This window comes from Eublepharis macularius, chromosome 4 (genome assembly GCF_028583425.1).
Source record: "Eublepharis macularius isolate TG4126 chromosome 4, MPM_Emac_v1.0, whole genome shotgun sequence".
Taxonomy (NCBI): Eukaryota; Metazoa; Chordata; class Lepidosauria; order Squamata; family Eublepharidae; genus Eublepharis; species Eublepharis macularius.
The window spans coordinates 78,894,457-78,911,589 of record NC_072793.1 but is presented as its reverse complement, the minus strand read 5'-3'; the positions used below and the strand labels follow the sequence as shown (position 1 = coordinate 78,911,589).

The 17,133-nt window shown below is 44.4% G+C and overlaps 1 protein-coding gene across 2 annotated transcripts in view; it reads left to right on the top strand.

Moving 5' to 3' along the window:
* RASGEF1C (RasGEF domain family member 1C) overlaps positions 1 to 17,133 on the top strand; it is a 70,529-nt gene that overhangs the window by 7,345 nt on the left and 46,051 nt on the right. Inside the window, exon 2 of one of the 2 annotated variants that reach the window (XM_054977399.1) lies at positions 15,229 to 15,351. The exons of the other annotated variant lie outside the window; for it this stretch is intronic. Coding sequence (XP_054833374.1) covers positions 15,229 to 15,351 — 123 coding nt within the window. The remainder of the gene's footprint in view (positions 1 to 15,228; positions 15,352 to 17,133) is intronic. 2 annotated transcript variants of the gene reach the window in all.

Below are 17,133 nucleotides of genomic sequence, written 5' to 3'. Positions count from 1 at the left end.
AGCCCGGCTGTTGCCGGGTGGCCCCTCCCCCGCAAGATATGGTCTGTGCCCCTTTTTTGTTCTTCTCCCCCCTCCTTCCCCCCGTGCGTGGCGCTGGGGGTGCCTTGGCCGTCTTACCCTTGCCTGCCACCGAGGGCTGCCCCTTTGCCCTGGCGTGCTTGGGTTGCCTGGCCTTGCGTGCCTCTGGCGGCCCTCCCTTTGGGTGCTGCCCCACCCCTGGCCCCTTAGAGGCCCCTGCCGCGGGCCTCCGCCTGGCCCGTGTGGAGGAGCCCGAAGGATCCATGGCTGCAGCCTTGGCCCGCCTGGCCTCCTTTGCTGGGGCCATGCCTGCCAGCCGCCTGCGTGTGTGTGTGTGTGTAAGAGTGGGGGGGGGGCTTCCTCCACTGCTGCTCGACGCTCGGCCCTGGCTCCGTCTTCGCAGCGTCGGGGAGAGGGCTCAGCTCAACCCTCGTCCCCAAATGCAGCGCTCCCACCCGACGCGTGCAAGCATGGGCCGGGGAGCTGGTCTTCTCGCTGGCTTCTCGCTCCCACCTGGCCGCCTTGTCCGAGCCGGGGAGCTGGGCTGCGAGCAGGAACACGAGGGGGAAGGCTCAGCTAGACCTTTCCCTCAGCGTGCTGCTCCCGTCGCTGCCGAGCCGAATGTCGCTGCCGAACCGGAATGATGGGGGCGGGGGCGGAGGCCGGAATTTATGCCGGCCTGCCGGACCTGAGGGAAAACTGCTCTTCCCAGGTCCGGCAGAGGCCCCGCCCCCCGCAGCCAGCCGGGCGGCCCCAGGATTGGCCGCCCGCCGTTTAAACCCATTGGCTGCCGGCCGGCCCAGGGCATGCTGGGCCGACCAGCAGAGCCGTGGTCGCGCCGGCCCTCCTCTTCCCCCCCGCGGCCGCAAACTACATGCCTGGTGAGTCAGGCGTTCGCGCTTCTGGTGAATGGCTTCAAAGTATCTCACCCCTTCTGGATGAGGGATCCCTCTGTCTGCAGCAGCCTCCCCTCAGCTCTGCTCCTTGGGAATGAACACCCTCCCATTGTAGTGAGGCCTTTTATTCCTTCTCTCAGGCACCATTTCCCTCTTCTTTTCTTTTTTTTTTTTTGTAAAAATTTTTATTGGATTAGAAATATATCGTATCATATCATTTACACTCACATTCCTTTAAATTTCCAATTCTAACCCCCTCCCATTCCCCCCCCTTTTGTTGACTTCCAACAGTTTTCCAACCCCTCATCTATTTTCCCTTTACTCATATGAATTTTACTATATTTATTATAATATACTTTCAAATTCTTCTAAGCTTATCTATCATATTTGTGCTATTTCTGATTCCTTTCAATAATATTCATTCTGATCACCTATACTCTATTTTACTCTTTCTACTCTCTTCAATATGGGACAAGCAATTTGCCCCACCTTATACATATTTTCTAGTACTTCTATAAACTTTGCATGTATTCATAATAAATCAATCAATTTGACTTATATTCTATATATGTTGCTCCTTACTTCCTTTTACATATCATATCCAATATAATTATCTAATTTCTCCATTATAGAGCTATTTAACTAGAGTAATCCATTCATATATTCATTTAACATAAGTCAATCTATTATTTCCACATTTCACCTGCTAATATTTATCCATTCACCCTTTTGCAACTATTATTTACGTCAGAAAGATATTTAGTTTAGCTTTTATCCTTACATTTCTTATAATAATAGCACTACTAATACTCTATATAATAATCCAACATGGTATTTGCTTAGAATTATTCAGTCAACTCCCCCCCCCCCCCTCGGTATAGTCACTTCCCTCTTCTTCCATTGTGTTTCAGTAATTTTCAAACTGCCACAGTTCTCCACCCACCTCCCATTTTTTCACCAGATATTGTTTCAGCTTCTCCCAGTCCTTGTTAAACTGCCCTGGGTCAAGGTCTCTCAATTTTCTTGTCATTTTATCCATCTCCGCCATGTACAGCAATTTGTAGATCCAATCCTCAATGGTTGGCACCTCTTGTACTTTCCACTTCTGCGCGTACAAAAGTCTAGCTGCTGCTGTCATATAGAATAACAATGTCCTGTATTGTGCTGGCATATCTTGCATTCCCAAGTTCAGTAGCAGGAGTTCTGGGTTCTTATTCACTTGAAATTGTAAAATCTCACTCATTACTTTTATTATTTCCCCCCAGTACTGCCTGGCTACCTCACAAGTCCACCACATATGGTACAAAGAACCCTCATGTTTTCTACATTTCCAACATTTGTTAGACATGTTCAAATTCCCTAGCGCTATCTTCTTTGGTGTCAGATACCAACGATACATCATTTTATAAACATTCTCTTTAATATTAGTGCATGTCGTAATCTTCAACGTATTTTTCCACAAATATTCCCACGCCTCCATTGTTATTTCTTTGTTAAAGTTTATAGCCCACTTCACCATTTGCACTTTAACTACCTCATCCTCAGTATACCATTTTAGCAACACTTTGTAAACCTTTGAAATTTCTTTTTTATCTCCTTGTAGAATTACTTTCTCTAATTCTGAATTCTCCATTCTTATTCCTCCCTTCGCACAGTCCGAATAATAAAGATCTCTGATTTGTCTATATTGAAACCAATCATAGTTTGGGGACAGCTCTTGTTGTGTCTTTATTCTAGCTTTAGAAAGTTCTGTTTGAGTTATCTCCTTATACGTTAAACACTGTTGCTTATTATCGACCGTTCTTGGATCAATTACTTCATATGGAACCACCCAGGAGGGAGTTCCTTCCTGTAGGTAATCTTTATATTTCTTCCAAACTGTGAAGAGGCTTCTCCGAATATAGTGGTGTAGAAACATAGAATCTGCTTTCACTTTGTCATACCATAAATATGCATGCCATCCAAACAGTTTTTTATATCCCTCTAAGGCCAGCAATTTGCAATTTTCCAGCGTCATCCAATCTTTCAGCCATACCAGACAGATTGCATCATAGTAAAGTCTCAGGTTGGGCAGTTGCATTCCACCCCTTTCTTTTGCATCCTGCAACACTTTCATTTTCACCCTAGGTTTCCTGCCTGCCCACACAAACTCCGATATTTTCCTTTGCCATTTTTCAAATTGTTTAGAGTCCCGAATAATTGGTATTGTCTGTAACAAAAACATCACTCTTGGCAAAACATTCATCTTAACTGCTGCAATTCTTCCCAACCATGACAACTTCAATCTATTCCACTTAATCAAGTCCTGCTCTATTTGAGTCCATAATTTCTCATAATTATTCTTAAATAGATCTATGTTTTTTGCAGTCAGTTCGATTCCCAAATATTTTACCTTGCTTGTTACTTCACAGTCTGTTATTTCCATAAGTTGCTGTTGTTTTTGTTTAGTCATATTTTTACACAATATCTTTGACTTCTTTTTGTTTACAAAATTATCTGCCAAGTCTCCAAACTCTTTGATTTTATCTATTACCTTAGGCATGTTTTCAATTGGATCTTCCACAATTAACATTATGTCATCTGCAAATGCTCTGACCTTATAGGAAAAGTCCTTTATCTTTATTCCACGGATTGCATCATCTTCTCGGATCTGTATCATCAGAATTTCCAATACCAAAATAAACAACAGTGGAGACAACGGACAACCTTGTCTTGTACCTTTCCCTATAGTCAGTTTCTTAGTCACCTCATCATTCACCACAATTGCTGCACTTTGGTCCCTGTAAATTTCTTTAACTGCTCTTATGAATCTTTCTCCCATTTGTAGCTGTTCCATAGTTGCAAACATAAAGTCCCAGTTCAAATTGTCAAACGCTTTTTCAGCATCTACAAAGAAGAACCCAACCTCTTTATCGCAACGCCTGTCATAGTATTCAATAGCATTTATAACTGTCCTTAAATTGTCTCTAATTTGTCTGTTTGGAAGAAAACCTGCTTGTTCTTCCCCAATAGCCTCAGCTAGTCATCCCTTTAGCCTCTCTGCCAAGATCTTCGCAAAGATCTTGTAATCATTATTAAGTAAAGAAATAGGTCTGTAATTTTTAACATTTGTCAAGTCCTGCCCCTCTTTAGGGATCAATGATATATTAGCTTCACTCCAAGTATCTGGAGTTCTTTGGTCTCTCAAGACCCCGTTGATCACCTCTTTTAGAAATGGCGCCAGCTCATTGGCCATTACCTTATAAAATTTTGCTGTAAGTCCATCAGGCCCTGGCGCTTTTCCCAAATTTGTTGACTGTATTGCTTTCTTTATTTCTTCCTCTGTTATTTCACTATTTAATTTAACTCTCCAGTCTTCCGAGATTATTGAGAGTTTTACTTTTCCCAAATATGTCGCTATTGAGTCTTTTTTCACTTCTTTTTTCCCATACAATTTGGCGTAAAATTTGTAAAAGGCTCTACTAATGGCAGTCTGTTCCAGATGCACTTTATTGTCCTCACATATTTTATTTATTATCTTTTTTTCTTTTCTCTTCTTCAGTTGCCATGCCAAATATTTCCCAGGTTTATTTGCACCTTCAAACGACTTTTGATTCATTCTTTTCAAATTCCATTCCAATTCTCTATTGTTCATTGCCGTCAACTGCTCTTGTAAAATTTTAATATCCTGATAAATTTTCTTCTTACCTGGTCTTTTCTTTAGTTGTATTTCTTTGGCTTTTATTTTCTCCATAATCTCCTGTCTCTTCTCCTCTCGTTTCTTTCGTGCTCTTCCATTTAAATCCATTAGTATGCCTCTAATCACTGCTTTATATGCATCCCAGACCTTATTGGTTGGTACTTCTCGATTCATATTATGTTGTATGAAGAACTTAGTTTCCCTTCTCAGCATCTCCATATTTTCTCCCTCCTGTAGCAAATCCTCATTTATTCTCCATCCTTTCCTCTTATTTCTTTTCCCGAACTTCCACATAATTGGATTATGATCTGAGCCTACCATAGGCATTATTTCAACATCCTTAGTCCAAAGCACTAAATCCTTTGAGGCCCAGATCATATCAATACGTGATAGAGTAGAGTGTCTTGCGGAGAAAAATGTATACTGTCTACTTGTGGGATTCCGCGTTCTCCATACATCTTCCAAAGTTTCCTGCTGCACTAATGCAAAGAACGTCTTTGGCAAAAGTCCTCTTTTCTTTTGTGCAGTTACTGATTTTTTGTCCTGTTCCAAATTTGTAATTCCATTGAAGTCTCCTGCAAGGATTATCTGATCATATGTAAGTTCATCTAGTTGCTTCCTTAAATCCTCAAAGAAGCTTTCTTTAGCACCGTTTGGTGCGTAAATTCCGATAACCAACACTTTTTAAAAATTCCATGTACATTCCACTGCTATAAATCTGGCTTCCACATCTCTAATCATTAATTTTGGCTGTAGCTCCTCTTTAATATATAGTACCACTCCCTTTTTTTTCTTTTTTGAGGCCGCTACAAAATCAATGCCCAACTTACTCACTTTGAGATATTTTACATCCTGATTTCTGATATGGGTCTCTTGCAAACATACAATGTCACATTTTTGTTTTACTAGCCAGTGGAAAGTACTTTTTCTCTTTTTGGGTGAATTAAGTCCATTTACATTCCAAGATAGAACTTTACACTCCATATTCATAGCCTTGTTGTTGGTAAGTCCTTTTCATTGTCCCTCATAAACTTTTCCATCTCAAATTCAGATCTGATGCGCTTTTTCATTCCTCCAAATTCAAAAGATATCCCTTCCGGTAATTCCCATCTATATCTTATTTTCATATCCTTCAAATTCTGCACAAGCACTTTATATTTTTTCCGATCAAGCAACACCGATCTGGGTAGCTCCTTCATGATGATAATCGTCTTGCCATCGACTACCAATGGATCTTGAAACTGTTTACTCACTATCATTTCTCTTATATTCCTTGTCGTGAATTGCACAATCACGTCCCTTGGTAATTTCCTCTGGGCCGCGAATCTGGAGTTTATTCGGTACGCAACATCCAGGATAGCCACAACTTCCTCCTCCTCCTTTCCCAGGTATTCAGCTAACACTTCAGTCACCTGTTCTTGTGCTGTCTTTGTCTCTATTTCCGGCAAACCTCGAAACCTCAGCTGTTTCTCCATATATTTACTCTCCGCAACCGCCATTCTCCCCCTTATCACTCTCATATCTGTTCGTTGCGTCTCTGTAAGATTCTCCATCGCTTTTTCCACAACATTAACTTTCTGCTGCGCTGCCTGTAAATCGGTTTGTATTGTTTCCATTCCCTTCTTCACCTCTGCCAATTCGTTTTTTACTGTCTCTTTAACATCTTTAACTTCTCTCACCAACTCCTGTTTTGTCTCCTTCAGTTCCTTTAACATTTCCAGGAATTTTTTATCCAAATTCTCAATAGCTGTTTGCCACTCTTTCTTCGACATCGTGGGGCTTGATTTACCTCGCTCCCACGAGTCTGCACGTTTCCTTAGCTCCGTGGCGTCTAAATTGATGTCCCTTTGAAATAATTTAAATGTCCCGGTTCTTAAAATAAACAAGAGACACTTACAAAATCCAAAATGCCGGGCGTCTTTTCTCTATGGTTTTTCTATAGTCTTTTTATAATCCAAGATATCCTACTTCCGCTCCTATTGAAGTCAATGCCCTTCCCTTTTCAAAAATGGCGATTCCCTTCTTCCTGTCCTTCGATGGGGACCTTCTCTCACAGGCACCTCTATCGCTGTTACACACTTCCTGTTTGCCGACTCTCCACTGCAGCTCTCGCGATGGTAGAAGTTTTCTCACAGCTTGCTATCACTTTATAACCACAGGTATGGTAAACAATTATCTATTTTCTTCAATAACTTTCTTTAACTTAGTCCTTTTTCTAATCAAATTCTTGCCAGATCTTTTTCTCAATATAGTCCAACTGTTGCAGTTTAAAAGTTCACTTTAAAGCCTCATTACTTTAAACAGTCTGTCCCAGTTTGAGAGATAGTGATCTTTACCTTTTCACACGTCTTTCTGGGTTGTAATCACTGCTTCGATTCCAAATTTTCTTCCGAAATTAATTTCCCCTACTGATGCTTGGGCATGAAGATCTTATGCCAGTCGCACTGGCCCCGGATCTGCCGCAGAGATTTATGCCGACCTGTCTTAGGGTGGGACCTCAAGGGACGAGAGAGAATCCTTAGCGCAGAACCCCCCTCGCCCGAGATCGACACGCCCTGAGGTACTTGATTGTTCTTTGCCTGTTCCCCGCCTGGGAGCAGGTGGCCGCGGGCTGAATTTGCCCCACCGGCCACTGGAAACGGCAGCCCGGTCAGCTCCACTATTGGAGCTGCGTTAGACCTCCATGGATCCCAAACCGGAAGTCATCCATTTCCCTCTACTTTTCTGTTGGTGCAAGTTTCCCCTCCAAATCCTCTCTTTCCCAGTCACAGGGACTAAAGGTAACCTGGGAAATGTAGGCCCTGCAGTCACTTTAGTGCAGGGTTCCCCAGAGCTACTAGGCCTCACTAGACCCAGGCTCATAACAGTGACATCTGCTACCTACATACAGTAGGCTTTTTTCTCTGTGAATGATGTGAGAAAAAAACCACGGATTCAATAAATATGTCAGAATGTTCTAATCTGTTAATTTGTCTGCTGCTTCAGAAGCTAAAGGGCATTCTTCATTTTATAGGACTTTTTTCTTTGCAGGTCTAAGATGTTGAAAGAGCATAGCTGCCCATGTTCCAGTGCATTCACCATTTGGCAATGGTACTGTTCCGTTGGCTGCAGAGATACTGGACATAGGCATAACTCAGCAAGAGTTACTCAGTTTACTTTTTGTATATAAAAAGTATTGCTTAAGTTGACAGACAGATCACAGGTTCCTATGTGCCAGAAGATTGTTGGAGTAAGGGGTTCTGGCTGGGGGGGGCCCTTACGGGGGCAAAAGACTGACAAACTCCCTCTACTGTCTTCTGCACATCTTAATTAACCCTGGATGAATTGGGTGTGGTAGGGTTGCCAGGTCCAGGTTGGGAAATTCCTGGAGATTTGGGGGGAGGTGGAGCCTGGAGACTAGGGTTGCCAGCCTCCAGGTAGTGGCTGGAGATCTCCCAGAACTGCAACTGGTCTCCAAGCCACAGAGATCAGTTCAACTGGAGAAAATGGCTACTTTGAGGGGGTGGACTCTATGGAATTATGCCATGTCAAGGTCCTTTCCTCCCCAAACCCCACTTTCTACAGGTTTCACCCTCCCCCGCCCCCAGATCTCCAGGAATTTCCCAACTTAGAACTGGCAACCCTACTGGAAACGGCTGGGTTTGTGGAGGGGAGGGGCCTCAGAAAGGTATAATGCCATAGAGTTTACCCTGCAAAGCAGCCATTTTCTCCAGGGGAACTGATCTCTGTCACCTGGTGATCAGTTGTAATTCTGGGAGATCTCCAGCCACCACCTGGAGGCTGGCAACTCTAGGGTGTGGTGATCCATTGCCACCACCTCTGGTTATTTGGGAAGATAATGCCTTGAATGAAACTGGAGGTTCATCTGTGGTCTTCCTTTGCAGTCCCACATGGGACTGCGCACGCGCAGGCCTGCCGACTTCGGAGATTTTTACAGCTCAGAACCACTAGGGGGCGCCTCTGCCTCCTAACGTGCATGCGCGGCCATCTTTTCTCGCTGAAAATGGCTCCTAAAAGGCGGGGCGCCTCCAACATACCCTCAGTTCCTCTTTTGCCGCCAACTTGGGAGGTTCTTGCTGGCTCTGCTCTTCAGAAAGCATTTTTTTTCTTCGAATTCCAGAAGATGTCGGACACAGCATTATTCAAATGATGTTCCACTTGCGATCGCAAAATGACCAAATCAGACGGTCATTCTGAGTGCCTGTATTGTTTGGGAGAAACCCACAACCCGCAGGCATGTAAGTACTTTCACTCCGAAGGCCAGGGCAGAAAGATCGGGGAGGCTTCAAGCGTATTTATAGCGGCACACGATGGCGGTTACTGACCCTCCTGTACAGGGCAAATCCCCCGCGCTGGAAAAATCCACCACTCCGACTTCAAAATCTTCGGAGAAGTTGCCACATCCCCGCCAGTCTCCCGCTTCGACTGTTCAAAGACCCTTGAGCCCGCGGAGCACCTTGAACCCGACTACTCCCACTCCATCGGATCCGATTTTGGGGTTGAGACCTGCTTCGGAACCATCTGGCTCCGTGTCAGGTGATCAGACTAGGAGAGAAAGCTCCATAGCTCCATCAGAACCGAGAACTTCTCGGAGTGGATCAATATTGGACTGTCACAACACTTTGCGTAAATCCTCAGATCCGAAGCATCCATCGGATTCGGTGGAGGCCAATCTGGAAAAGAAAAAGAAAAAGAAGAGAAAGAATCTGTCTTCTAAATCGGACAGACAAGTTTTAGAGAGTGTTATCACCCCTCAGCAAGGTCAACAGAGTGCTTCTGAATCCAAACTCACCTCAAAAGGCCATCGTGGATCCGGGGACGCGGCTTCCCCTAGGAGAACCCCGGCATCCGAGAGGTCCCAGGAATCTGATGTAATTATGATCGAGAAACTTCCGACTCCATCGGGGATACCCCACTCGCCTTCTCGTGATTCATGGTCTTCACGCTCTTCTCAGTCAGACAGAGGCCATTCGAGATCTCGCCGCTCCGACAGATACAGTTCTTACTCGACTAGACGTCGTTATTACAGAGAAGGATCTTATGGTTCCGACCGTGGAACCAGGAGGCGCTCTCGCTCGCCGTCCTTGCATGCCTGCTTCCAGGGGGGATCCAGACGGACCCCGGGCTTTTCTGACACCGAATATGATGATTACCTTCCCTATGGTAAATCTTATGATTCCCCTCCATCGGAGTCGCTGGATGGAGTGATTGGACCGTCGGAGGAAGCATCCCCGACGGAAGATTTTCGCGCCTACAACGAGCTTCTTCAAAGGATGGCAAGGGCTCTTGAGATCAAGGTGGCTTCCTCGGAACCACAATCGAAGGATAAGATCCTAAAACATATGTATGCTGGGTCGACTCCGACAATTGCCTTTCCAATGATTGAAGGCTTCGTGGAACTTCTGTCTGGTTTGAACCTAAAACCTGCTTCGACCCCTGCTACTAACAAGAAGATTGAAAATCTGTACAGGGTCAAGGACGAACAGTGTCCGTTCCTCTCTCTTCACCCACCTCCGTCCTCTCTTGTGACAGAAGATATGCAGGCGAAACCCAAACAAGGCTCTTTATCGGTCCCGTCGGATAAAGACAATAGAAAGATCGACTCCCTGGCCAGAAAGGTCTATACATCAACTGCATTTCGCATTAAAATAGCCAATTATGCCGCAATGATGGCTGCCTACCAATTACTGTTATGGACGAAGGTAGCCACGTTTGTGCCTCAACTGCCGGAGGACCAACGGGTCTTCCTTAGAGTTATTCAGGAAGAGGCTGTTCGATTGTCACATCACCAAATCATGGTGAGCAGGAATAATTGCTGACACTTCTGCCAGGGCACTCCTATCTGCTCTCGTATTGAGGAGGTTCGCTTGGCTGAGGACCACTGCCTTACCCATGGAGACACGGGCTAAAGTGGAAGATCTCCCTTTTGAAGGACAAAACCTGTTCTCCGATAGAACAGATGAATACCTGTCAAAGAAGCGTAAAGACAGACTGACGGCTCGATCTTATGGCGTGGTACGTCAACACCAGTCTGGTCGCCCTCAATACAGGTCCTACAACAGGAACCGTCAACAACGCTACCACCCTTATTATGGGTACGGGTTCCAATCTCAACGTCAGTACCAGAGCCTGCAATCTACCTTCCAGAGGAGGAGGCAGGGCAATAAGAATAGGCAAAACAATAATCAACATCAACCCAAGGATTCGGGACATGCACAGAAGCAATTCTGACAATCACAGGGACCTGACCCCTACTTTGGGGACAGGCTGTCTTTCTTCTTTGCTGAATGGTGTAACATTACCTCAGACGTTTGGGTGTTACAAGTGATTAATGTTGGATATAAAATTGAGTTTGTTCAGTGGCCTGGTCTCTTGCTCCCTGTTTTTTCTTCCCAGACACCCCAACCGGGGGTGGTTTCAGCGTTATCAGCATTATTGTTGAAGGGGGCTATTGAAGAAGTGTCTTCTTCTTCTTCTTCTTCCTCCCTTGGTTTTTATTCTAACCTTTTTGGGGTAGACAAGAAGGATGGGGGTCTTCGCCCCATCCTGGATCTCCGAAAATTGAACAAGTCTATAAAGGTTCAAAAATTCAAAATGACCACTCTGCAAATGGTCTTGACCCTGCTACCCTCTAGTTTGTGGTTTGGGGTATTAGACCTTAAAGATGCCTACTTCCACATCTCAACTTTCCCTGAGCATAGGAAGTTTCTTCGTTTCACCTATGGTACTCGAATTTTCCAGTACCGTGTCCTTCCGTTTGGGTTGTCCACGGCCCGCAGAGTATTCACTAAGTGTGTAGCAGTGGTGATTGCCTTCCTTAGAACTCAGGGCTGCTGTATTTTTCCCTATCTTGATGACTGGCTGGTTGTTGGGCAGTCAGAAGAGGATGTAACCCATCAGATTTCGGTCACGTTGACTACCTGCTTAAAGTTGGGGTGATTTGTGAACCAAAAGAAATCAAAGCTTATCCCTACTAAGGTCATCCAATTCATTGGAGCCATTATTGATGGTTCCCAGGATGCGGGGTTTTTGCCCTTAGACAGGGCTGTTAAGATTAAGGCTCTTATCAGAAAGTTTAAGAGGTGCAGGTTCCAACCGGCCAGGCTTATTCAAGTACTTTTGGGCTATATGGCCGCCACTACGGCAGTGATATCCCTAGCGAGACTTAAAATGAGACCGCTTCAACTTTTTTCCCTGAGAGAGACTCCCAACGGAGGAAACTTAGTATTCCTCGCAAGGTTCTTTTGTCTCTGGAATGGTGGTTACAAGATTCTAACCTTCTTGGGGGGTGTAGGGTTTGTCTATAAGCAACCAGACCTTTCAATCACTACTGATGCCTCTACCCTTGGGTGGGGTGCTCACTGTCGGGGCTTATATGCTCATGGCTTGTGGGATGAATCGGAGTGTGAGGAACACATTAACCTCCTTGAATTGTGTGCAGTTTACTATGCCCTAATTTCTTTTTCTAATTTGATACACAATAAGACAGCACAAATCCTTACAGATAACACCACAATTATGTTTTATTTAAATAAGCAAGGGGGCACAATGTCTCGGACCTTATGCGAAGAGGCAATGAAGATTTGGACTTGGGCCATTGACCACTCTGTTTGGCTAATAGCAGTTCATATACCGGGTGTAGACAATGTCACAGCTGATTGTCTTAGCAGACAGGGGGTGACACCCACGAGTGGTCTCTTCACGACACGTATTTGCGTCCTGTCTTTTTAGAATGGGGGACCCCAGAATTAGACCTTTTCGCCTTGGAGGAGAACTACAAGACTCCCCACTATTGTTCCAGAGGAAGCGTTGGCCTCGAATCTCTTGGGGACGCATTTCAGTTAACTTGGTCAGGTCGCCTTCTCTACATGTTTCCCCGGTTCCCACTATTAGCCAGGGTAATATCCAAGATCCAGATGGACAAAGCTTCAGCCATACTGATTACCCCTTACTGGCCATGGCAGCCGTGGTTTCATGCCCTTCTGAGACTGCACAGTCGAATGCATCGGTTTCCAGATCGACCGGATCTACTGTCCTTTCGGGGGGGGGGGTGCTCCATCACAGAGTACATACACTCAGACTGATGGCATGGCTGATTCTTCAGGATGGGGTTTCTCTGAGGGAGTGATGCACGTTCTCCAAAATGCCCATTGCTTGTCCACTCGACAGTCATACTCCCTGAAATGGAACAAATTTACTGAATGATGTGAGGGTAGAGGGATCGATCCCTTGGCCTCCTCCCTCTCTGATGTCCTGGACTTTTTGTGGGGACTTAAACAATCTGGCCTGTCCAATTCCTCTGTTAAAGTATACATGGCTGCAATCTCGGCCTTTCATCCTCCAGTTGATCGAAGGACTGTTTTTTCCCACTATACGTCTAAATTGTTTTTGAAGGGACTTAATAACTTGTTCCCCCCGGTGCGGGTGTTAGTCCTTCAGTGGTCGCTACCTCTGGTTTTGGCTAAACTCCTTTCCAAGCCCTTTGAGCCATTGGCTACTTGCCCTCTAAATTTACTTTCATTTAAGGTGGCTTTTCTCGTAGCTGTCACGTCTGCCAGACGGGTGGGTGAATTGGCAGCTCTTTCCTGTGACCCTCCTTATTTGAGTATTCACCCTGATAAAGTGGTCCTAAGAACAAAGATAGAGTTTTTGCCCAAGGTGGTGTCAAAATTCCACTTATCACAGGAAATTTCTTTACCTGTGTTCTTTAAGGATTATGCATCTGAGGCTGAGAGATTTCTTCATACCTTAGATGTTCGTAGGGCTCTCCTTTTTTATTTGGATAGGGTGAAGCCCTTCCAGAAGGACTCTCATCTTTTTGTTTGTTTTGCGGGCCCAAAAAAAGGGGATGAGAGCCAATTCTCAGACTTTGGCCCGCTGGGTGGTGCAAGCTATTTTGTTAAGTTATAAATGTGCTAATCTACCTTGTCCCCTGGAGATACATGCTCACTCCACTAGGTCTCAAGCATCTTCGGCAGCCCTCCTGAGAGGTGTCCCTTTGCAAGACATCTGAAAAGCTGTGACTTGGGCTTCTGCGAACACATTTGTCAGGCATTACGCTCTGGAAGTCCTAGACAGGAAGGAAATGATAGTGGGTACAGCAGTCCTACAATCAATCTTCCTGTGATGATGCATCTGTGCCTACCACCCAGGTATTTAAGCTTTGTAATCTCCCATGTGGGACTGCACAGGAAGACCGCAGATGAAAAACAGTGTTTCATACCTGTAACTGTTGTTCATCTAGGTCTTCCGTGCAGGCACACATACCCTCCCTCCTTCCCCGCTAATTCTCTTGGTACTTACCTTGTAGTTGGCGGTGAAAGAGGACCTGAAGGTATGTTGGGGGCGCCCCGCCTCTTAGGAGCCATTTTCGGCGGGAAAAGACGGCCGCACATGTGTGTTAGGAGGCGGAGGCGCCCCCTAGTGGTTCTGAGCTGTAAAAATCTCCGGTCGGCAGACCTGCGCGTGCGCAGTCCCATGTGTGCCTGCACGGAAGACCTAGATGAACAACAGTTACAGGTATGAAACACTGTTTTTCCTTTCACCTAGCAGCATTTACTTTATCATGAGCAAAGTACTGCCTAGTCTAGAAGGTGCATCAAAGATATTAACTGCCCCAAGAAGAGTCCTGAAACTTTTATTAAGACACTACATTTATGGCAGAAATAAGCAAAAGGTTTGAAGAGGGTGCAATGGAAAGCTCACGTACATAATCAAGGCAAGAGTGATTACAGCTTACCCAAAAGCAATGGGAAGCTCTGTACAGATGCTCAAAGGCACAGATCGGTGGGTTAGCTTGCTCTGGAAGTGTGAGAGAACAGCAACTGTGCCCTTGCCCTCAGCAACAGGAAAACAACAGAGTTTGGTTAAAAGTAAAACTTTAGGCAAAACTGTTTCAAAGATAGCTACAGAAATTCCACAATGAAACTCAACTGAGCTCATCCTTAGTTCACTTGCAGGCTTCACAATCCATCCCTTAGATCCAAATTACATGGCTCACACTCCCCAATATGAGGGAAGGACACACACTCAAACATCAGCACCCCACCACTGCTGAGCAAGTCCAGGAAAACCCATTGTGCACTCCTGAGCTCCCTGCATGGATTGCTTTATGGATTTTCCAAAGTGCGTCCCCATTGCATGAGACTGGGATATGACATCCTGCTGAAAGGTGGCCAGAGCCAATCATGAAATGGGATTTCTACCTGGGATGGGGCTCACTGGAAGAGAAGGATTAACCCCTCTTCCATAGAGAGAGAAAAAAACTCCATTAATCATATGGGTGTGAGTCAAATGTCAAGGAGGATGCTCCAAGTATCTGATAAGCTCATTCCATGAAGGAAAGGGGTCAGGAAGAAAAAATCATAATGAATGAAAAAATCATAATGAATCATAATGAGATTCATTGCAGTCTCATGGAAAACAGTCTGTTTTGTTCATGTGTAAAGTTCTTTCAGTATCAGCAGTTGTAAAACTTTGTGCTTTGCATAGCCTAACTAGAGAGTTCCTTTAATTCCTGGATTTGTACATTAGGGGTTGGATCCAGACAGCTTTTCTGCTGCTGAAAAAGAGAAGAGAGGTATTTTCTGTTCTTGCTCAGTGATCATCAACTAAGCTTGCCTGTTTCTTTCCCAGAAGGCCTATATCTTTACATTCCTGCTCAGTTCACGACTCTTCATTGAACCTCACGAACTTCTCTCTCGTGTTTGCCACAAGTGCATTGAGCAACAGCAGCTGGATGACCCAGTGCTGGATAAGGTTAGTACTGTTGACAGCATGAAGGGTTTTGTCATGCTTGCAAGGAACTGACAGTGCTAGAGTGGATTTGACTCCTGGTATATCTTCCCTTTTGATTCCTTGCCATCTGTGTGTATCCACACCCCTGGGGTTTTTGTTGATACTGAGAGTTTGGCAGAGTCACATTCTAATAGAACATTCAGTGCCCAAGAGCAAAGCTCCAGGCGCAGGATGTAGCAGTCACTTCAAATCCCCTTCTCCTTTCCTATTCTAGCAACTCAGTCTTCCCAGGTGATTTCCTTGTCATTTCTTTTAAGGCTTTGCAGAAGCCTACAGGGTGCTAGGTTTTAAACTGTGCACTGTCAATAGCAGATGTCAGCAAAGCTACACTCTTGGATTTATTTAATGCATCTCCCCTTTGCCTTGGGTACAGCTTGAAACTGTTTTAGCTATCATTATCAACTCCCGACAGCATAATGAAGTTATCCATTAGCCTTCTATGTCTGTACTAAATAATGTTTGCATAGCTATGCACCATGACATTTAGCCCAGTCCCTTAGGCAAAATATATAACACCACTGTATATCTAGCACACAAGACCAATTTTTTGGTGTTATGCCTAGTTTATGACTTCCTGACAAGACACAACAAAATTACATTGTTATCGCTTCCTTTGCTCATCCCTTTGAATCTTAACATTGTGGGAGAGACTACTGTAGCTTTCAGCAACACCTACCCCCCCTCACCCCAATTGTGTCATGTAAGATACAGCACACACTTCATCTGTTACTTCTCTTCACATCTTCAGATTTTGCAGGTACCAGTAGAGTGACTTTTAAAAAAAATGCAGCTGCAAACACATGTTGGAAACTGGGTTAAAATGGATATTAGGCCATTCATTACTGCCACAACTTTTGTTAGAATATCAGCATGCATTGATAACATCTCTTGATACCCCTTTGACCATATAGTGGAAGAAAGAAGATTCTGTATTCCATCTGTCAATTCCACCACTGAAAACGAGGACTAGAATTAAGAGTGATAATTTGCTGTGTGGGCTGAATTTTCAAATTTTGTGAAAAATACCTTATATTTAGCTCAGCAAGGTACTAAACTTGCATAAAAATATTCAGTCTGCTATGACCACCAGCAGATTCATTAATTAGTTCTTAATTCAACTGTTTTTAGTCAGCTATGGAAGACACTGTTTTCAGAAGAACCTTTTTTTTCATTAGTCAGCTGCTGGAACATAAATATGTCTACTGTGTTCATAGTGTGAGGCCAGGCCTCCTGAAAGACCATCTTTTTCTACATGAACCTGGCAACTAGTTAAGAGGGTTCTCAGATACCCTACTCTATCTGCTGCCACTGGCAGAAGCAAGATGGATAAACACCAAATACAGGGACTTTTCTGTTGGGATAACTAGATTTGTAATTAACTTCATATGGAAGCTCACCAGGTAGCAAGCTTTCAGGTGTCCGATGAAGATGATTTAATTTTCCAGAGCCTTTTAATATACCCCACAGAAATCTTTAATGGGAGCCTTCTATTCCCTTGCCTGCTACTGTCTGCTGAAGGTTTTGTATGGATATTAGTGTGATGGTTTTGCTTTTTACCTTTTTATGTCTGTAATTCGATACACTGCCACACTTGTCATGATGACAGGCATATTTCTAGTATAATGCCTGATTCCAATAATCTTTCCCTACAAAGCTTTCTTGTTCAGAGTGTGATAAAGAAACAGAAGGCCGGGAGCCTTCATTATACATGACCTTGTGTTGAAATAAGGGAAGTAAAGGCAT